The 23,207-nt window shown below is 46.4% G+C and overlaps 1 protein-coding gene and 1 long non-coding RNA gene across 2 annotated transcripts in view; one reads left to right on the top strand and one right to left on the bottom strand.

Moving 5' to 3' along the window:
• Nucleotides 1-391: 391 nt before the first annotated feature.
• On the bottom strand, nucleotides 392-22,558 carry MSTN (myostatin). Its single transcript, XM_063932744.1, has 3 exons — nucleotides 21,794-22,558; nucleotides 6,811-7,178; nucleotides 392-1,137 (listed from the first exon to the last, which is right to left on the bottom strand). Exons 1-3 carry the CDS (start codon nucleotides 22,155-22,157, stop codon nucleotides 757-759), a joined length of 1,113 nt encoding a protein of 370 aa, XP_063788814.1. The 5' UTR covers nucleotides 22,158-22,558; the 3' UTR covers nucleotides 392-756.
• The window catches only part of LOC134944169 (uncharacterized), a 44,379-nt gene continuing 43,170 nt past the window's right edge, over nucleotides 21,999-23,207 (top strand). Inside the window, exon 1 of the long non-coding RNA XR_010181855.1 lies at nucleotides 21,999-22,124. This is a non-coding gene — a long non-coding RNA (uncharacterized LOC134944169). The remainder of the gene's footprint in view (nucleotides 22,125-23,207) is intronic.

Raw genomic sequence — 23,207 nt, 5'->3', positions numbered from 1 at the left:
ACTGCAAATCGCGTCGACTGAGGTTCATCATTTCCACTGGGCCATCAGAAATAAGACTAGGCCCCTTGGCCAACCAAATAGAGAAAAATCAAATGTGTTCCAGTGAAGAAAATTTATGTACTATACAGATGGAGCCCTGCTCATCTATCCATTTTACAGGCTTAAGTGAGCCAGGGCAATCAGATTTAATCCCTTGCTGTATTGTTCTATATGTATTGTATTGCAGCTGAGAACAACAGATGAAAAGTCTTATGCTAATAAGTCTTGGTGCACCTAGGTGCAGCAGATAAGCCTAAATGTGTATTTGTAGCTATCTGAAATACGAAAGGGAAAGCATTTAGACAGTAACCCTATAAAGACGGCCTGCAAAACATTTAGCGTACAGAAATACCGTGTGTCAGACATTTTTTTTCCTTTATTTTAATTACAAAAGTAAGCAAAGAATGGAAAATATGTTTTGCGGTGTAAAATCAGTTACAATTCGCTTTAAGCAGTCACGTTTCCTTAAAAAATATTTCATTATTGTCTATTCTAGGTATATAGAGCGGATTTAACGATCCTCCGAGTTTTGGAAGTATAGGCTGAAAATACACGGACATCGTCCCAAACCCGACTTCCCGCTTAGTCGTGCGAGTTATCGGGACGCACCGGCGGCTTTGTCCTCAATGTCCAGATTATCACAGTTTCTGAAATTATAAAGGGAGGGAGAAAAAAAAAAAAGGCTCCACATTTTAAGACATTAACGCAATAGAAAGCTCATGAGCAGCCGCAGCGATCTACCACCATGGACGGGATTTTACCGTAGATAATTTGTTCATTTTCATTGAAATATAACATGTTGATTGGGGTCATTCTCGTTGGGGTACAGCAGGGCCCGGCGGTGCCCCGCGGGTTGGCTTGCTGCACGAGGTGGGTGTGCGGGTACTTTTGTAGAAATACGACTCCACATTCCCCAGAGCAGTAATTGGCTTTATATCTTTTTGGTGCAATAATCCAGTCCCATCCAAAGGCTTCAAAGTCCACCGTCAGGGGGTACCGACAACAGCGGGATTCCGTGGAATGCTCGTCACAGTCCAGGCCGAAATCTCTGCGGGATCTCTTTGGCGTGTCCATAACCTTTACCTCTATAAATGGATTCTGATGGTAGAAGTTGCATCATTAGAGTATAGTAAGCAAGTGATATATTCTGTACAGTGTAAAAACCTATAGTACTGTATATCTTATAAATGCTCCCTGCCTGTAATAACGTGATTGATGTTTGTGGATATTGACAATTATTGATTGGGTAAATACACCCAACCCCTCTCCAATAGGATATAAATAGCTATCCTGATAATTTGTCTATAATAGGCTGTGAAAGGTCAATTCTGACTTACAGATAACGGAGAAAAGCAACGAAAGACTTCGCAACATGGTAACACCACGCTGCACAGCAGATGGGGCAGATGTACAATGTGCAGAGAGTTAGTGTTGGAAGTAACTTTGCACCTTGATAACACTATGCTGCACTGCAGATGGGGCAGATGCACAATGTGCAGAGAGTTAGTGTTGGGAGTAACTTTGCTCCTTGATAACACTATGCTGCACTGCAGATGGGGCAGATGCACAATGTGCAGAGAGTTAGTGTTGGGAGTAACTTTGCTCCTTGATAACACTATGCTGCACTGCAGATGGGGCAGATGCACAATGTGCAGAGAGTTAGTGTTGGGAGTAACTTTGCTCCTTGATAACACTATGCTGCACTGCAGATGGGGCAGATGCACAATGTGCAGAGAGTTAGTGTTGGGAGTAACTTTGCTCCTTGATAACACTATGCTGCACTGCAGATGGGGCAGATGTACAACGTGCAGAGGGTTAGAGTTGGGAGTAAGTAACTTTGTACCTTGGTAACACTATGCGGCACTGCAGATGGGGCAGATGTACAATGTGCAGAGGGTTAGCGTTGGGAGTAACTTTGCTCCTTGGTAACACTATGCTGCACAGCAGATGGGGCAGATGTACAGTGTGCAGAGAGTTAGAGTTGAGAGTAACTTTGCACCTTGGTAACACTATGCTGCACAGCAGATGGGGCAGATGTACAATGTGCAGAGAGTTAGAGTTGGGAGTAACTTTGCACCTTGGTAACACCATGCTGCACTGCAGATGGGGCAGATGTACAATGTGCAGAGAGTTAGAGTTGAGAGTAACTTTGCACCTTGGTAACACTATGCTGCACAGCAGATGGGGCAGATGTACAATGTGCAGAGAGTTAGAGTTGGGAGTAACTTTGCACCTTGGTAACACCATGCTGCACTGCAGATGGGGCAGATGTACAATGTGCAGAGAGTTAGAGTTGGGAGTAACTTTGCACCTTGATAACTCTATGCTGCACTGCAGATGGGGCAGATGCACAATGTGCAGAGAGTTAGTGTTGGGAGTAACTTTGTACCTTGGTAACACCATGCTGCACTGCAGATTGGGCAGATGTACAATGTGCAGAGAGTTAGTGTTGGGAGTAACTTTGCACCTTGGTAACACTATGCTGCACAGCAGATGGGGCAGATGTACAATGTGCAGAGAGTTAGAGTTGAGAGTAACTTTGCACCTTGGTATCACTATGCTGCACAGCAGATGGGGCAGATGTACAATGTGCAGAGAGTTAGAGTTGGGAGTAACTTTGCACCTTGGTAACACCATGCTGCACTGCAGATGGGGCAGATGTACAATGTGCAGAGAGTTAGAGTTGAGAGTAACTTTGCACCTTGGTAACACTATGCTGCACAGCAGATGGGGCAGATGTACAATGTGCAGAGAGTTAGAGTTGGGAGTAACTTTGCACCTTGGTAACACCATGCTGCACTGCAGATGGGGCAGATGTACAATGTGCAGAGAGTTAGAGTTGGGAGTAACTTTGCACCTTGATAACTCTATGCTGCACTGCAGATGGGGCAGATGCACAATGTGCAGAGAGTTAGTGTTGGGAGTAACTTTGTACCTTGGTAACACCATGCTGCACTGCAGATGGGGCAGATGTACAATGTGCAGAGAGTTAGTGTTGGGAGTAACTTTGCACCTTGGTAACACTATGCTGCACAGCAGATGGGGCAGATGTACAATGTGCAGAGAGTTAGAGTTGAGAGTAACTTTGCACCTTGGTAACACTATGCTGCACAGCAGATGGGGCAGATGTACAGTGTGCAGAGATTTAGAGTTGGGAGTAACTTTGCTCCTTGATAACACTATGCTGCACTGCAGATGGGGCAGATGTACAATGTGCAGAGAGTTAGAATTGGGAGTAACTTTGCTCCTTGATAACACTATGCTGAACTGCAGATGGGGTAGATGTACAATGTGCAGAGAGTTTGAGTTGGGAGTAACTTTGCACCTTGATAACACCATGCTGCACTGCAGATGGGGCAGATGCACAATGTGCAGAGAGTTAGTGTTGGGAGTAACTTTGCACCTTGGTAACACTATGCTGCACAGCAGATGGGGCAGATGCACAATGTGCAGAGAGTTAGTGTTGGGAGTAACTTTATACCTTGGTAACACTATGCTGCACAGCAGATGGGGCAGGTGTACAATGTGCAGCGAGTTAGAGTTGAGAGCAACTTTGCACCTTGGTAACACTATGCTGCACAGCAGATGGGGCAGATGTACAGTGTGTAGAGAGTTAGAGTTGAGAGTAACTTTGTTGCACCTTGGTAACACCATGCTGCACTGCAGATGGGGCAGATGTACAATGTGCAGACAGATTTGGGAGTAACTTTGCACCTTGATAACACTATGCTACCCTGCAGATGGGGCCGATGTAAAATGTGCAGTTAGTGTTGGGAGTAAGTAACTTTGCTCCGGGATAACACTATGCTGCACTGCAGATGGGGCAGATGTACAATGTGCAGAGAGTTAGCGTTGGGAGTAACTTTGCTCCTTGATAACACTATGCTGCACCGCAGATGGGGCGTATGTACAATGGGGGTAATTCCAAGTTGATCGCACCAAGAAATTTTTTAGCAGTTGGGCAAAACCATGTGCACTGCAGGTGTGGCAGATATAACATTTGCAGAGAGAGTTAGATTTGGGTGGGTTATTTTATTTCTGTGCAGGGTAAATACTGGCTGCTTTATTTTTACACTGCAAATTAGATTGCAGATGGAACACACCACACCCAAATCTAACTCTCTCTGCACATGTTATATCTGCCTCCCCTGCAGTGCACATGGTTTTGCCCAATTGCTAACAGAATTCCTGCTGCGATCAACTTGGAATTACCCCCAATGTGTAGAGAGTTAGAGTTGGGAGTAACTTTGTACCTTGATAACACCATGCTGCACTGCAGATGGGGCAGATGTACATTGTGCAGACAGTTAGAGTTGGGAGTAAGTAACTTTGTACCTTGGTAACACCATGCTGCACTGCAGATGGGGCAGATGTAAAATGTGCAGTTAGTGTTGGGAGTAAGTAACTTTGCTCCGGGATAACACTATGCTGCACAGCAGATGGGGCAGATGTACAATGTGCAGAGAGTTAGAGTTGAGAGTAACTTTGCACCTTGGTAACAGTATGCTGCACAGCAGATGGGGCTGATGTACAATGTGCAGAGAGTTAGTGTTGGGAGTAATTTTGTACCTTGGTAACACTATGCTGCACAGCAGATGGGGCAGATATACAATGTGCAGAGAGTTAGTGTTGGGAGTAACTTTGTACCTTGGTAACACCATGCTGCACTGCAGATGGGGCAGATGTACAATGTGCAGAGAGTTAGTGTTGGGAGTAACTTTGTACCTTGGTAATACTATGCTGCACAGCAGATGGGGCAGATGTACAATGTGCAGAGAGTTAGTGTTGGGAGTAACTTTGTACCTTGGTAACACCATGCTGCACTGCAGATGGGGCAGATATACAATGTGTTGGTAGTAAGTAGCTTTGCAAGTTGATAACACTATGCTGCACTGCAGATGGGGCAGATGTACAATGTGTTGGTAGTAAGTAGCTTAGCACGTTTATAACACTATGCTGCACTGCAGATGGGGCAGATGTACAATGTGCAGACAGTTAGAGTTGGGGAGGGGACACTCTTCAAAGACGACTACACCCAAAAAAATAAAAAAAAACTCGTGTCGACCTAGTACATGTCGACAGAGTCCCTGTCGACCAATAGTGGTGGACCTAAGTCTATTCTATCTAACATACCCATACCACACCCGGACATTTAGAGACTATATATATATATATATATATATATATATATATATGCATATATATATTGCTGGTTCCAAAAGTGCAGCTGTAACTGTGGTCTTCACGTTTCCCCTACTTGTGAGCACCCGAGGTAAGTTTGTCTTTATGTTACTTTATAGGTATGGGATCTATTATCTGGAACACTTGGGGTAAAATGTGATAGCCTGTGAGGTGTTGGCTGTTTTAGAATTCCGGCGACTCTACCTGTATTTTTAAAACGGCAATCACTTACAATGCAAAATAGACACTTTGCCTTATAAGTGAGTGCCGCTTTAAATATACAGACAGACTCACAGGAATTCCCGAGCAGCCGGCATCTCACAGGCTATTACATTGTGCTCCGAGTATGAAATATACTAAACTGCATATTACAAATCCCCCTCCTGTTTCTGCTTAGCGGTGCTCCTCCCGGTGACTGCAGAATGAAAATCTCTATGTGCATGACACTATGGGGCTTATTCACAGGTGTTAGAAAAACAAAAAAGTTAGCAATTGGGCAAAACCATGCTGTACTGCAGGTGGGGCAGATGTAACATGTGCAGAGAGAGCTAGATTCGGGTGGGTTATATTGTTTCTGTGCATGGTAAATACTGGCAGCTTTATTCTTAGACTGCAATTTAGATTTCCGTTTGAACACACCCCACCCAAATCTAACTCTCTCTGCACATGTTACACCCCCCCCCCCCCCCCCCCCCCCCGCACTGCACATGGTTTTGCCCAATGGCTAACTTTTTTGGTTTGCTAACAATCCTGAATAACCCACACTTCCCCCAACAGTTATATGCACTTCTTTTTGTTTTTGGGCAGTTTTCTCATCTCGGTTTTCAAGTTTTCTTAATAAAGAAACATACAGAAGACCCAACACTTAGGCATGTTTTAATTAAACATAGACGGTTTTTGCATTGTAGAGTATAAAGCCAAAAGGGGGCACATGTACTAAATATCACCGACTGTCAGCGGTTTTCGGAGCCGGATTTAAAAGGGCAACAGTAGTGCACGCAAAACCAGCCTGATTCTGCATGTATTACCATTACCCTTTTAAATCCAAGCGCTGCAGAGTGTGACTTTGGAAGAAAAAAAAAAGATCTTTAGTAAATATGCCCCCAAGAGAACTTTCTATAGTTATGGATTTCACTGTATTATTTATATATTAATCCCCGTACAAATGTATTTATTTTTATTCCATCATTATCAGTTGAAAGTCTACCAAAGGGGCAGATTTACTAAGCCTTGGAGAGTGATAAAGTGGCGAGAGAAAAAGTACCAGCCAATCAGAACTTATTATAAATTAAGCCCTGGCAAACGTGTTGCTTTAATTAGCTTAATGTGCACCTGGTTAATTACTCAATACATAGCAATACATAATGAAGATTTCATTGGCAACGACCGTCCTAGCTTACAAAAGTAAAGTATGATTGTCTTTAAGTAATATCTTGTATATACTGCTGGCATGCAATAAGATGATGTGATAATGAACTTATTTACTAAAATAGGAATATTTGAATTTACTTGTCTCTATTTAAGCCATATGTTGTCTATTCTATTTGTCCTTCTGAATAACCCCCATAATTCCCATATTACAGGACCTACCAGTCCATCCTCGTTGGAGCCGCGGTTCCCTACTGGAATATCTCGCCCGTTTTCATCCGATGCTTTAATATCGATGCCTATGTTGGATTCGGGTTGCTTCAGCCAATTCTGCAGCGCGGTTTTCACATCCAGGCTTTTCCAGACTCCGGATCCAGGGTTCATCTCCAGTTTTAGGGCTCGGATTCCAGTGGACCTGGTGCCGTCACTCGAAGACCTGGGAAGCCGGAAGGTCTGGACGAAGACGGTGGTACGTTTCTGGACGGGTTTCAGGTAGATCCATAGCTGGGCCTTCGCTATTTTATTGTACTGCATGGCGGAGCTGAACTTAAAGTAGCAGCATTTCTGCTTGTCACCGGTGGGAAAATCAGCTGGAAAGACAAACCGTAAGGAAGCTTATTGTAAGACATTGGAGGTAATTCTGAGTTGATCGCAGCAGGATCTTTGTTAGCAGTTGGGCAAAACCATGTGCACTGCAGGGGAGGCAGATGTAACATGTGCAGAGAGAGTTAGATTTGGGTGGGGTGTGTTCAATCTGAAATCTAATTTGCAGTGTAAAAATAAAGCAGCCAGTATTTACCCTGCACAGAAATAAAATAACCTGGGCCAATTTGCACCCCTTTCTCCTAAAAGGGCTGGCTGCCCCATAGGATAGCGAACACTTTTGAATAAGGTCCAAGCGGGTGTCGTGGAAATTCGGCCGGGCCAACAAGTTGCTGGCAACTGAATGGGGACTTACCGATTCCAAAGTACCAATCGATCTGCTCCTAGCTGCCATGTTACAGACTGTGGGGTCTATTTACTAAGCCTTGGATGGAGATAAATCCGACAGAGATAAAGTCCCAGCCAATCAGCTCCCAACTGTCATGTCACAGGCTGGGTTTGAAAAATGACAGTTAGGAGCTGATTGGTTGGCACTTTATCTAACTCCACTTTTTGTCTCTCGAAGGCTTAGTACATCTGCCCCCTATCAGAAACTTGATCTCATCTTGTGCAATAACTTAACATATTTTCTATCATTTCAGCATCGTCTCCCCCTGAATCCCCTCATATAACTCAACGTGACTGATACCTGGGTCAAAGGTCTATATAATCTGACCAGGTTATGAGTGAGCTTCAAACTCTATAAAATAATGGTCTTTTAATAACTGAACTAAGTACCCTTATCACACGTGGGTGGTGGTCACCTCAGCCAGGTGCGTTGTCTGTCTATTACCCTTATCACACATGGGTGGAGGTCACCTCAGTCAGGTGCGTTATCTGTCTAAGTACCCCTATCACACATGGGTGGAGGTCACCTCAGCCAGGTGCATTATCTGTCTAAGTACCCCTATCACACATGGGTGGAGGTCACCTCAGCCAGGTGCGTTATCTGTCTAAGTACCCCTATCACACATGGGTGGAGGTCACCTCAGTCAGGTGCGTTATCTGTCTAAGTACCCTTATCACACATGGGTGGTGGTCTCCTCAGCCAGGTGCGTTATCTGTCTAAGAACCCCTATCACACATGGGTGGAGGTCACCTCAGTCAGGTGCGTTATCTGTCTAAGTACCCTTATCACACATGGGTGGTGGCCTCCTCAGCCAGGTGCATTATCTGTCTAAGTACCTTTATCACACATGGGTGGTGGTCACCTCAGCCAGGTGCATTATCTACGTACCCTTATCACACATGGGTGGTGGTCACCTCAGCCAGGTGCATTATCTGTCTAAGTACCCCTATCACACATGGGTGGAGGTCACCTCAGCCAGGTGCATTATCTGTCTAAGTACCCCTATCACACATGGGTGGAGGTCACCTCAGCCAGGTGCGTTATCTGTCTAAGTACCCCTATCACACATGGGTGGAGGTCACCTCAGTCAGGTGCGTTATCTGTCTAAGTACCCTTATCACACATGGGTGGTGGTCTCCTCAGCCAGGTGCGTTATCTGTCTAAGTACCCCTATCACACATGGGTGGAGGTCACCTCAGTCAGGTGCGTTATCTGTCTAAGTACCCTTATCACACATGGGTGGTGGCCTCCTCAGCCAGGTGCATTATCTGTCTAAGTACCTTTATCACACATGGGTGGTGGTCACCTCAGCCAGGTGCATTATCTACGTACCCTTATCACACATGGGTGGTGGTCACCTCAGCCAGGTGCATTATCTGTCTAAGTACCCCTATCACACATGGGTGGTGGTCTCCTCAGCCAGGTGCGTTATCTGTCATAGTACCCTTATTACACATGGGTGGTGGCCTCCTCAGCCAGGTGCATTATCTAAGTACCCTTGTCACACATGGGTGGTGGTCACCTCAGTCAGGTGCGTTATCTGTCTAAGTACCCCTATCACACATGGGTGGAGGTCACCTCAGCCAGGTGCATTATCTGTCTAAGTACCCCTATCACACATGGGTGGAGGTCACCTCAGCCAGGTGCGTTATCTGTCTAAGTACCCCTATCACACATGGGTGGAGGTCACCTCAGTCAGGTGCGTTATCTGTCTAAGTACCCTTATCACACATGGGTGGTGGTCTCCTCAGCCAGGTGCGTTATCTGTCTAAGTACCCCTATCACACATGGGTGGAGGTCACCTCAGTCAGGTGCGTTATCTGTCTAAGTACCCTTATCACACATGGGTGGTGGCCTCCTCAGCCAGGTGCATTATCTGTCTAAGTACCTTTATCACACATGGGTGGTGGTCACCTCAGCCAGGTGCATTATCTACGTACCCTTATCACACATGGGTGGTGGTCACCTCAGCCAGGTGCATTATCTGTCTAAGTACCCCTATCACACATGGGTGGTGGTCTCCTCAGCCAGGTGCGTTATCTGTCATAGTACCCTTATTACACATGGGTGGTGGCCTCCTCAGCCAGGTGCATTATCTAAGTACCCTTGTCACACATGGGTGGTGGTCACCTCAGTCAGGTGCATTATCTAAGTACCCTTATCACACATGGGTGGTGGTCACCTCAGCCAGGTGCATTATCTGTCTAAGTACCCTTATCACACATGGGTGGTGGTCACCTCAGCCAGGTGCATTATCTGTCTAAGTACCCTTATCACACATGGGTGGTGGTCTCCTCAGCCAGGTGCATTATCTGTCTAAGTACCCTTATCACACATGGGTGGTGGTCACCTCAGCCAGGTGCGTTATCTGTCTAAGTACCCTTATCACACATGGGTGGTGGTCTCCTCAGCCAGGTGCGTTATCTGTCTAAGTACCCTTATCACACGTGGGTGGAGGTTACCTCAGCCAGGTGCGTTGTCTGTCTAAATACCCTTATCACACATGGGTGGAGGTCACCTCAGCCAGGTGAGTTATCTGTCTAAATACCCTTATCCCACATAGGTGGAGGTCACCTCAGCCAGGTGCGTTATCCGTCTAAGTACCCTTATCACACATGGGTGGTGGTCACCTCAGCCAAGTGCATTATCTGTCTAAGTACCCTTATCACACATGGGTGGAGGTCACCTCAGCCAGGTGCGTTATCTAATTACCCTTATCACACATTTGTGGAGGTCACCTCAGCCAGGAGCGTTATTTGTCTAAGTACCCTTATCACACATGGGTGGAGGTCACCTCAGCCAGGTGCATTATCTGTCTAAGTACCCTTATCACACATGGATGAAGGTCACCTCACCCAGGTGAGTTATCTGTCTAAGTACCCTTATCACACATGGGTGGAGGTCACCTCAGTCAGGTGCGTTTCCCGTCTAATACCCTTATCACACATGGGTGGAGGTCACTTCAGCCAGGTGTATTATCTGTCTAGGTACCCTTATCACACATGGCTGCAGGTCACCTCAGCCAGGTACACTGTCTGTCTAAGTACCCTTATCACACATTGGTGGTGGCCTCCTCAGCCAGGTGCATTATCTGTCTAGGTACCCTTATCACACATGGGTGGTGGTCTCCTCAGCCAGGTGCGTTGTCTGTCTAAGTACCCTTATCACACATTGGTGGTGGCCTCCTCAGCCAGGTGCATTATCTGTCTAAGTACCCTTCTTACACATGGGTGGTGGTCTCCTCAGCCAGGTGCATTATCTGTCCAAGTACCCTTATCACACGTGGGTGGTGGTCACCTCAGCCAGGTGCGTTGTCTGTCTATTACCCTTATCACACATTGGTGGAGGTCACCTCAGCCAGGTGCGTTATCTGTCTAAGTACCCCTATCACACATGGGTGGAGGTCACCTCAGTCAGGTGCGTTATCTGTCTAAGTACCCCTATCACACATGGGTGGAGGTCACCTCAGCCAGGTGCATTATCTGTCTAAGTACCCCTATCACACATGGGTGGAGGTCACCTCAGCCAGGTGCGTTATCTGTCTAAGTACCCCTATCACACATGGGTGGAGGTCACCTCAGTCAGGTGCGTTATCTGTCTAAGTACCCTTATCACACATGGGTGGTGGCCTCCTCAGCCAGGTGCATTATCTGTCTAAGTACCTTTATCACACATGGGTGGTGGTCACCTCAGCCAGGTGCATTATCTACGTACCCTTATCACACATGGGTGGTGGTCACCTCAGCCAGGTGCATTATCTGTCTAAGTACCCCTATCACACATGGGTGGTGGTCTCCTCAGCCAGGTGCGTTATCTGTCATAGTACCCTTATTACACATGGGTGGTGGCCTCCTCAGCCAGGTGCATTATCTAAGTACCCTTGTCACACATGGGTGGTGGTCACCTCAGTCAGGTGCATTATCTAAGTACCCTTATCACACATGGGTGGTGGTCACCTCAGCCAGGTGCATTATCTGTCTAAGTACCCTTATCACACATGGGTGGTGGTCACCTCAGCCAGGTGCATTATCTGTCTAAGTACCCTTATCACACATGGGTGGTGGTCTCCTCAGCCAGGTGCATTATCTGTCTAAGTACCCTTATCACACATGGGTGGTGGTCACCTCAGCCAGGTGCGTTATCTGTCTAAGTACCCTTATCACACATGGGTGGTGGTTTCCTCAGCCAGGTGCGTTATCTGTCTAAGTACCCTTATCACACGTGGGTGGAGGTTACCTCAGCCAGGTGCGTTGTCTGTCTAAATACCCTTATCACACATGGGTGGAGGTCACCTCAGCCAGGTGAGTTATCTGTCTAAATACCCTTATCCCACATAGGTGGAGGTCACCTCAGCCAGGTGCGTTATCCGTCTAAGTACCCTTATCACACATGGGTGGTGGTCACCTCAGCCAAGTGCATTATCTGTCTAAGTACCCTTATCACACATGGGTGGAGGTCACCTCAGCCAGGTGCGTTATCTAATTACCCTTATCACACATTTGTGGAGGTCACCTCAGCCAGGAGCGTTATTTGTCTAAGTACCCTTATCACACATGGGTGGAGGTCACCTCAGCCAGGTGCATTATCTGTCTAAGTACCCTTATCACACATGGATGAAGGTCACCTCACCCAGGTGAGTTATCTGTCTAAGTACCCTTATCACACATGGGTGGAGGTCACCTCAGTCAGGTGCGTTTCCCGTCTAATACCCTTATCACACATGGGTGGAGGTCACTTCAGCCAGGTGTATTATCTGTCTAGGTACCCTTATCACACATGGCTGCAGGTCACCTCAGCCAGGTACACTGTCTGTCTAAGTACCCTTATCACACATTGGTGGTGGCCTCCTCAGCCAGGTGCATTATCTGTCTAGGTACCCTTATCACACATTGGTGGTGGCCTCCTCAGCCAGGTGCATTATCTGTCTAAGTACCCTTCTTACACATGGGTGGTGGTCTCCTCAGCCAGGTGCATTATCTGTCTAAGTACCCTTATCACACATGGGTGGTGGCCTCCTCAGCCAGGTGCATTATCTACGTACCCTTATCACACATGGGTGGTGGTCACCTCAGCCAGGTGTATTATCTGTCTAAGTACCCTTATCACACATGGGCGGAGGTCACCTCAGTCAGGTGCGTTATCTGTCTAAGTACCCTTATTACTCATGGGTGGAGGTCACCTCAGCCAGGTGCATTATCTGTCTAAGTACCCTTATCACACATGGGTGGAGGTCACCTCAGCCAGGTGCATTATCTACGTACCCTTATCACACATGGGTGGTGGTCTCCTCAGCCAGGTGCGTTATCTGTCTAAGTACCCTTATTACACATGGGTGGTGGCCTCCTCAGCCAGGTGCATTATCTAAGTACCCTTGTCACACATGGGTGGTGGTCACCTCAGTCAGGTGCATTATCTAAGTACCCTTATCACACATGGGTGGTGGTCACCTCAGCCAGGTGCATTATCTGTCTAAGTACCCTTATCACACATGGGTGGTGGTCACCTCAGCCAGGTGCATTATCTGTCTAAGTACCCTTATCACACATGGGTGGTGGTCTCCTCAGCCAGGTGCATTATCTGTCTAAGTACCCTTATCACACATGGGTGGTGGTCACCTCAGCCAGGTGCGTTATCTGTCTAAGTACCCTTATCACACATGGGTGGTGGTCTCCTCAGCCAGGTGCGTTATCTGTCTAAGTACCCTTATCACACGTGGGTGGAGGTTACCTCAGCCAGGTGCGTTGTCTGTCTAAATACCCTTATCACACATGGGTGGAGGTCACCTCAGCCAGGTGAGTTATCTGTCTAAATACCCTTATCACACATGGGTGGAGGTCACCTCAGCCAGGTGCGTTATCCGTCTAAGTACCCTTATCACACATGGTTGGTGGTCACCTCAGCCAAGTGCATTATCTGTCTAAGTACCCTTATCACACATGGGTGGAGGTCACCTCAGCCAGGTGCGTTATCTAAGTACCCTTATCACACATTTGTGGAGGTCACCTCAGCCAGGAGCGTTGTTTGTCTAAGTACCCTTATCACACATGGGTGGAGGTCACCTCAGCCAGGTGCATTATCTTTCTAAGTACCCTTATCACACATGGATGGAGGTCACCTCACCCAGGTGAGTTATCTGTCTAAGTACCCTTATCACACATGGGTGGAGGTCACCTCAGTCAGGTGCGTTTCCCGTCTAATACCCTTATCACACATGGGTGGAGGTCACTTCAGCCAGGTGTATTATCTGTCTAGGTACCCTTATCACACATGGCTGCAGGTCACCTCAGCCAGGTACACTTTCTGTCTAAGTACCCTTATCACACATTGGTGGTGGCCTCCTCAGCCAGGTGCATTATCTGTCTAGGTACCCTTATCACACATGGGTGGTGGTCTCCTCAGCCAGGTGCGTTGTCTAAGTACCCTTATCACACATTGGTGGTGGCCTCCTCAGCCAGGTGCATTATCTGTCTAAGTACCCTTCTTACACATAGGTGGTGGTCTCCTCAGCCAGGTGCATTATCTGTCTAAGTACCCTTATCACACATGGGTGGTGGCCTCCTCAGCCAGGTGCATTATCTACGTACCCTTATCACACATGGGTGGTGGTCACCTCAGCCAGGTGCATTATCTGTCTAAGTACCCTTATCACACATGGGTGGAGGTCACCTCAGTCAGGTGCGTTATCTGTCTAAGTACCCTTATTACTCATGGGTGGAGGTCACCTCAGCCAGGTGCATTATCTGTCTAAGTACCCTTATCACACATGGGTGGTGGCCTCCTCAGCCTGGTGCATTATCTACGTACCCTTATCACACATTGGTGGTGGTCTCCTCAGCCAGGTGCATTATCTGTCTAAGTACCCCTATCACACATGGGTGGTGGTCTCCTCAGCCAGGGGCGTTATCTGTCTAAGTACCCTTATCACACATGGGTGGAGGTCTCCTCAGCCAGGTGCATTATCTGTCTAAGTACCCTTATCACACATGGGTGGAGGTCTCCTCAGCCAGGTGCATTATCTGTCTAAGTACCCTTATCACACATGGGTGGTGGCCTCCTCAGCCAGGTGCATTATCTACGTACCCTTATCACACATAGGTGGTGGTCACCTCAGCCAGGTGCATTATCTGTCTAAGTACCCCTATCACACATGGGTGGTGGTCTCCTCAGCCAGGTGCGTTATCTGTCTAAGTACCCTTATTACACATGGGTGGTGGCCTCCTCAGCCAGGTGCGTTATCTGTCTAAGTACCCTTATCACACATGGGTGGTGGTCTCCTCAGCCAGGTGCGTTATCTGTCTAAGTACCCTTATCACACGTGGGTGGAGGTTACCTCAGCCAGGTGCATTATCTGTCTAAGTACCCTTATCACACATGGGTGGAGGTCACCTCAGTCAGGTGCGTTATCTGTCTAAGTACCCTTATCACACATGGGTGGAGGTCACGTCAGCCAGGTGCATTATCTGTCTAAGTACCATTATCACACATGGATGGAGGTCACCTCACCCAGGTGAGTTATCTGTCTAAGTACCCTTATCACACATGGGTGGAGGTCACCTCAGTCAGGTGCGTTTCCCGTCTAATACCCTTATCACACATGGGTGGAGGTCACTTCAGCCAGGTGTATTATCTGTCTAGGTACCCTTATCACACATGGCTGCAGGTCACCTCAGCCAGGTACACTTTCTGTCTAAGTACCCTTATCACACATTGGTGGTGGCCTCCTCAGCCAGGTGCATTATCTGTCTAGGTACCCTTATCACACATGGGTGGTGGTCTCCTCAGCCAGGTGCGTTGTCTGTCTAAGTACCCTTATCACACATTGGTGGTGGCCTCCTCAGCCAGGTGCATTATCTGTCTAAGTACCCTTCTTACACATGGGTGGTGGTCTCCTCAGCCAGGTGCATTATCTGTCTAAGTACCCTTATCACACATGGGTGGTGGCCTCCTCAGCCAGGTGCATTATCTACGTACCCTTATCACACATGGGTGGTGGTCACCTCAGCCAGGTGCATTATCTGTCTAAGTACCCTTATCACACATGGGTGGAGGTCACCTCAGTCAGGTGCGTTATCTGTCTAAGTACCCTTATTACTCATGGGTGGAGGTCACCTCAGCCAGGTGCATTATCTGTCTAAGTACCCTTATCACACATGGGTGGTGGCCTCCTCAGCCAGGTGCATTATCTACGTACCCTTATCACACATTGGTGGTGGTCTCCTCAGCCAGGTGCATTATCTGTCTAAGTACCCCTATCACACATGGGTGGTGGTCTCCTCAGCCAGGTGCGTTATCTGTCTAAGTACCCTTATTACTCATGGGTGGAGGTCACCTCAGCCAGGTGCATTATCTGTCTAAGTACCCTTATCACACATGGGTGGTGGTCTCCCCAGCCAGGTGCGTTATCTGTCTAAGTACCCTTATCACACATGGGTGGAGGTCTCCTCAGCCAGGTGCATTATCTGTCTAAGTACCCTTATCACACATGGATGTTGGTCTCCTCAGCCAGGTGCATTATCTGTCTAAGTACCCTTATTACACATGGGTGGTGGCCTCCTCAGCCAGGTGCGTTATCTGTCTAAGTACCCTTGTCACACATGGGTGGTGGTCTCCTCAGCCAGGTGCGTTATCTGTCTAAGTACCCTTATCACACGTGGGTGGAGGTTACCTCAGCCAGGTGCATTATCTGTCTAAGTACCCTTATCACACATGGGTGGAGGTCACCTCAGTCAGGTGCGTTATCTGTCTAAGTACCCTTATTACTCATGGGTGGAGGTCACCTCAGCCAGGTGCATTATCTGTCTAAGTACCCTTATCACACATGGGTGGTGGCCTCCTCAGCCAGGTGCATTATCTACGTACCCTTATCACACATGGGTGGTGGTCACCTCAGCCAGGTGCATTATCTGTCTAAGTACCCTTATCACACATGGGTGGAGGTCACCTCAGTCAGGTGCGTTATCTGTCTAAGTACCCTTATTACTCATGGGTGGAGGTCACCTCAGCCAGGTGCATTATCTGTCTAAGTACCCTTATCACACATGGGTGGTGGCCTCCTCAGCCAGGTGCATTATCTACGTACCCCTATCACACATGGGTGGTGGTCTCCTCAGCCAGGTGCATTATCTGTCTAAGTACCCTTATCACACATGGGTGGAGGTCTCCTCAGCCAGGTGCATTATCTGTCTAAGTACCCTTATCACACATGGGTGGAGGTCTCCTCAGCCAGGTGCATTATCTGTCTAAGTACCCTTATCACACATGGGTGGTGGCCTCCTCAGCCAGGTGCATTATCTACGTACCCTTATCACACATAGGTGGTGGTCACCTCAGCCAGGTGCATTATCTGTCTAAGTACCCCTATCACACATGGGTGGTGGTCTCCTCAGCCAGGTGCGTTATCTGTCTAAGTACCCTTATTACACATGGGTGGTGGCCTCCTCAGCCAGGTGCATTATCTAAGTACCCTTATCACACATGGGTGGTGGTCACCTCAGCCAGGTGCATTATCTAAGTACCCTTATCACACATGGATGGTGGTCTCCTCAGCCAGGTGCGTTATCTGTCTAAGTACCCTTATCACACATGGGTGTCTTCATCTTGCCTAGGGATAAATAAGACAATGGGTCTGGTATTTTTTTATTTTTATAATATTTCTCCCTGTCCCGAACTTACGCTCTGGAAGGAGGGTGTCACTGAAAAGAGGGGTCGGAGTTCATTTTTATTTTATTAATATTAATGCAAAGCAGCGTTCTGCACCCGAGCGTTAGTGCATTCAGAGCGGCAAAACCACCACACGGCTGCTTTGCCGTTTCTGTTTCCTTTATACACAGATTACTATGGTCGCCCAGCAGCTAACGACAGTATAACTGTAGCCCTGGACCCGTGCAGCCAGACGGACGCCTTCCTCAGACCGTATCGTGCACCACACTGGTTCCCAGGACTATAGCAGCACTCCTCTGACTAAATCCAGATTCGGGATGGATGCTGTGCCTGCTCGCCCCATTCTGACATGGAAACATGTTGGCTTTACACCACGTATCATTTACAGGAAACAGCTACAGCAATAATTACTGAGGTATTATACCGACACCTTATCTGTGCAGAACTGTGACTTTTGTTACAGTACACGTCTTATCTGTAGCTGTAGTGTAAGATGAGTGACCTGCAAATTTATACGGTCTCTGCATTTGTGAAGTATCCTGGACCATATTCCCTTAGATATTAGCATGCAGGGTGGTTGATCACACGTCACAGGAGTAATAAATATATGTGGGCAGCACTGATGGTGTAGTGGTTAGCATTGCTGCCTCACAGCACTGAGTTAATTTGTTCAATTCCCACCATGGCCCTGTGTGGAGTTTGTATATTCTCCCCGTGCTTGCGTCAGTTTCCTACAGGGTGCCCCGGTTACCTCCCACACTCCAAAAATATACTGGTAGGTTCATTGGCTCCTGACAAAATTAACCCTAGTGTGAGTGTGTTTGTATGGGAATGTAGAGTATAAGCTCTGATGGGAATGGGTGAATACTCTCTGGAAAGCGCTGCGGCATATGTGTGCGCTATATAAATAACTGGTAATAAATAATCTAGCATTTCTCTAATGTCACAGCCTCGGAGTATCTGCAGATTGCATAAGATGCCTCCATCCTCTGCGTCACTGGCGATTTTCCTGTTTAACCCATTATTAACCATATTTAAAATAAATAAATATGTTATATTATTGTTATTATTATTATTATTATTATTATTATGCACATCTGAACTGGAAGCTACTATATTCCTGTTACTAAATTAGGACATTGTACCTATATACTGTGCGGTATATGAGCTGCCTGCATATACACTATTGTATAGTCCAATACTCTAAGGGGCCCTACTCACTGGCCGACCCGCCGCCGAGCTGTCCGTCACGCGGCTGCATTGAAGTGCAGGCAAATATGAACGAGATCGTCCATATTGGCCTGCATGCACAGCCGACGGGGGACCAGCGATGAACGAGCGCGGGGACGCGCATCGTTCATCGCTGGAGTCTCCACACTGAAAGATATGAACGAGTTTTCGTTCATTTATGAACGAGATCGTTCATATCTTTCTAAATATCTTTCTAAAAATCGGCCAGTGTGTAGGGCCTATAAGGCAGAGGTTCCCAAACTGTGTGCCGTGGCTCCCTGGGGTGCCTCGGGACACTTGCAGGGGTGCCCTGGGTTGGTGGTCCAGGACCAATTCAAATTATTCATGGTCATTATAATAGGCAAAACCAGTGCTGGTGGCTGCCAGTCATAAAATATGTGGCCAACAGAAGCAAATCTTGTCCCTCACCACACAACTGACCCTAAGGATGACATATAAACGCGATCTACTTAATGTAATATTTCTTTCTAAATTTCTCAATAAGAAATTTTTGGCCTAGGGGTGCCGTGAAAAAAAATTCTGATATTCTAGTGCGCCGCGATTCAAAAAAGTTTGGAAACCACTGCTCTAAGGGGTATATTTACTAAAGTGAGGGTTTATAGAAGTGTAAATCTTGCCCATAGCAACCAGATTCTACTTATCATTTATCTAGCACCTATAAGAAGATAATAGCTAGAATCTGGTTGCTATGGCAACATCCACTTCTATAAACCCGCACTTTAGTAAATATACCTCTAAGTCCAGCTGCTTATCCACACTCTGCACCTTGCGCAAAACCCTGTTATCAGGTCTATTCAATTGACGTCGGATCCTTTCCGACGGAAAGGATCCGACATTTCAGTATTCAATCTGCAGCCAAATCCGACAGGTTTTGGCCGTTTCCGACAACGCCAATCCGACTTTTTTCAAAGTCAGATTGACATTGTCGAAAACAGGGCTAAAACCAAAGAACACGTGGATCTGCAGCTAATCCACCGATCCACGTGTTTTCCGACAAGTCGGAATTTCTGACTTGTCGGAAAAAATGGCAATTTGATTGAATAGGTTGAATCTGGATTCGACCTTAAAATGTCGGAAACTGCCGTTTTTCCGACAAGTCAGGAATGGCGACTTGAATTGAATAGACCCCCTATATCGCTACAATGTATAATAATAGCAGGATGTCAGGTACATCTGTTGCTTGTTATGCGATTATATAATTGTTCTCACCACATTATTAATATAATGTACATTTAGATAACACAGACATCTGTGCACAGAGAACAGCACCTGTGTCAGCACCGCCATTGTACAATACTGCCATATACACATATATTGAATGGCGCAGTAGAGATATGTCTGGAACAATAAGTGTAAAATATTACACTAGTTGCAAGTCATGAGATTTTGGTAAATGTGTCGGCATTTGCCGTACCAGGTTGGCAATGTGATCGAGCAATAGAATGAAGCTATAGGTTGCACTTTAGGAAATGACGCTGAGCGACTACACCCCAGGCATAGATAATAAGCCCCTTGCTGTAATTACGCCTGCAATCACCCTTATTTTATATTGAACAATCCTCCTACAGTATTCTCCCAGACACAACATTATCTGTTCCTCTTTGGCAGATAATAAGTAATTCTGCATGTTCATTTCTCTATTTATAAATATGATATAGGAGTATATAGATGAATAGTATAGACTGTCCCTCGGTGCGGTATTGCAGTATACGGGGAGCAGGGATAGAAGTCAGGAAAGAGTAAAGGTGTAGGAGGCATATTATGGTGTAATAGATTTTATACAGTGTATAAATCGTTTTCACTGCGTAGATTCATATGACGGCACACAATGAATATTTACAGATGTGCATCGTCATCATCAGAGCAATATACTGATCCCTGTAACACTACGCTCTGCCCATAGATAACTATATACAGGTTGAGTATCCCTTATCCAAAACGCTTGGGACCAGAGGTATTTTTGATATGGGATACCATGAGATATCATGGTGATGGGACCTAAATCTAAGCACAGGATGCATTTATGTTACATATACACCTTATACACACAGCCTGAAGGTCATTTTAGCCAATATTTTTTATAACTTTGTGCATTAAACAAAGTGTGTCTACATTCACACAATTCAATTATGTTTCATATACACCTTATACACACAGCCTGAAGGTAATTTTAGCCAATATTTTTTATAACTTTGTGCATTAAACAAAGTGTGTCTACATTCACACAATTCAATTATGTTTCATATACACCTTATACACACAGCCTGAAGGTCATTTAATACAATATTATTAATTATTTTGTGTTTTAAACAAAGTTTGTGTACATTGAGCCATCAGAAAACAAAGGTTTCACTATCTCACTCTCACTCAAAAAAGTCCGTATTTCGGAATATTCCGTATTTCGGAATATTTGGATATGGGATACTCAACCTGTATTTATTATGTGGAAAAAGAGGCAGGCTAAGATTATTCCCTTTATACCTGGATATGTCACCAAGGGATATTCTACTATATATTAGTATTCTGAGTATACAGGTACATATGTTTCAGTTCTGTCCGAGGCAGCATATTTGGGCTCCAAAATGTTTGTTTTTTTATTATACACAGTTATACTACGCATATAATACACTATGGGGGGAATTCAAATGTTTTAAAAGTTGGTTGGGTGTCTGTTTTTTCCTGTCTATTAGATAGACTCCCAACTGACTTTTCAAACAATTGAATCTCCCCCTTAGTCTTAGCATACATTAATCAATACATGGGGAACGTATAGGTAAGAGCCGCACCTGACCGGCCTACGGTTATTTACCGACTGCGACTCCTCTTTATAATTATTTATTTCTTACCAGTTATTTATATAGCGCACACATATTCCGCAGCGCTTTACATACTGAAGCGTGGAGCTTATCTACGTGACGCCCTACTGTGCCGCATCTAATCGTTTCCTCAAGTCGTGCCCGATTCCTGTGCCCCCTTGCAGCTGCAGCCACTTCATGTAATATGGCCCACCGTGCTATTATGCTAGGAAGACCGGGATAATACAGCTGGAGCCACGCTCATCTAGCCTTCTCTGCTGCACCTAGGCGCACCAAGGCTTATTAGCATAAGCCTTAAATCTATCGTTCTCAGCTGCAATACAATACAATACAGAGATAATACAATACAGAGAGAACAATACAGCAGAGGATTAAGTCCGTCTGCCCAGAAGGACTCAAGGAGAGATGGAAAACTCCCCACTTGGCTTATACAATGAATACAAGAACTGGAAGTGTATGTAAGTGTGTGTGTATATCTCTTACTTACGTTCTGTCGGCATGGTGATAATGGTCTCGGTGGTAGCGTGGTAGTCATCTTCCTCCAGCGAGCCCTCGCTGCTGTCGTCACCCTGCACATCATACTGATCAATCAGGTCGTCCAGCGGCGGAGCCTTGGGCAACAGGTGTCTGATGGCGTCCTTGCTGATGTTGGGTGCGTGCTCCAGCCGCAGCTTGCTCAGTATCTGCGCTTTTATGGCTTCTAACCTGGAAGTCTTGCTGTTCTGCCTCCAGGTGCACGAGCTGCACAGGGCGCCCTTGTCCGTCGCTTGGTTGCTGCTGTCAGAATCCGCCGGTGAAAGTGCTGCCAGGATGTACAGGTAGATATAAGTGCAAGCACGTACCTTTACCATGTTCTCATTAAAGCAGACGTGCTCGTTTTGTTTTCTTCCTTTCCTCTGCTTGTTGTTTTCTTCTTCCACCCCCCTGTATACCCCTTTGCAGCTGATACGTTATGGAGAGGGAAGAGTGCTGGCAAAATGTGAGAGACTCAGCTAAAAAAAAAAAAAAAAAAATCCCAAGTGCAATGATAAATCATGTATTACTTAGGGGAACTTTTATACTCCAACTTGGGTTACGCGGGTGTCACCGGAGCCAGCGATTGGCTGCCACCACACACAATGAATCCCACTGGCAGCAGAAAGCTCCTAGCTATGTACTACGCTGTACAGGGATTTCATCATTCTCAGCAGACACAAACAATCTGGGAAACAATTGTGTCCTCGCTCTGAGAGGAATGAGTGACGGGTGAAAGCAAGGCTGGAGATACAGTATTTATACATGAAGAGCAGCCCCTCTCTGATAATGTTATATGCAAAAAGGAGGACCCAACAGATGCCGGGAGGGGGGGGTGGACCACACTTAAGTCGACAGAGTCTAGGTCGACCACTATTGGTTGACAGTAACTAAGTCGACAAGGATTCTAGCTCAACAGGTTCTCTAGGTCGACAGGTCAAAAGGTCGACATGAGTTTTTTAATGTTTTTTGGTGTTGTTTTCGCCAAACAGTGACCGGGAACCCCAATTAGTGCACCATGTCCCCTTGCATGGCGAGCGAACTTCGGACAGGTTACCATTCCCAATTGTAGTCCATGTGGATCGTAAAGTATAAAAAAGTTTTTTAAAAAAGAATAAAATGTGAAAAACTCATGTCGACCTTTTGAACTGTCAACCTAGAACATGTTGACCTAGCGATCCAGTCAACCTAGTTACTGTCGACCAATAGTGGTCGACCTAGACACTGTCGACCTAGAGACCGGATACCGCCGGGAGATCTAATGTCATTGTATATGGCAGTACTACATGTAGGGTGTGACTGCAGAGAGAGTGCGACGTTCTGCAGATCCTCTGCACTGTCAGGAATGACACAACATAGACGAAGAATACAAATAGTGAACATTGAGC

The sequence above is a fragment of the Pseudophryne corroboree genome, chromosome 7 (genome assembly GCF_028390025.1).
Source record: "Pseudophryne corroboree isolate aPseCor3 chromosome 7, aPseCor3.hap2, whole genome shotgun sequence".
Lineage (NCBI taxonomy): Eukaryota > Metazoa > Chordata > Amphibia > Anura > Myobatrachidae > Pseudophryne > Pseudophryne corroboree.
Note: the sequence above shows the minus strand (reverse complement) of the source record. Positions and strands in the feature narration are given on the sequence as shown.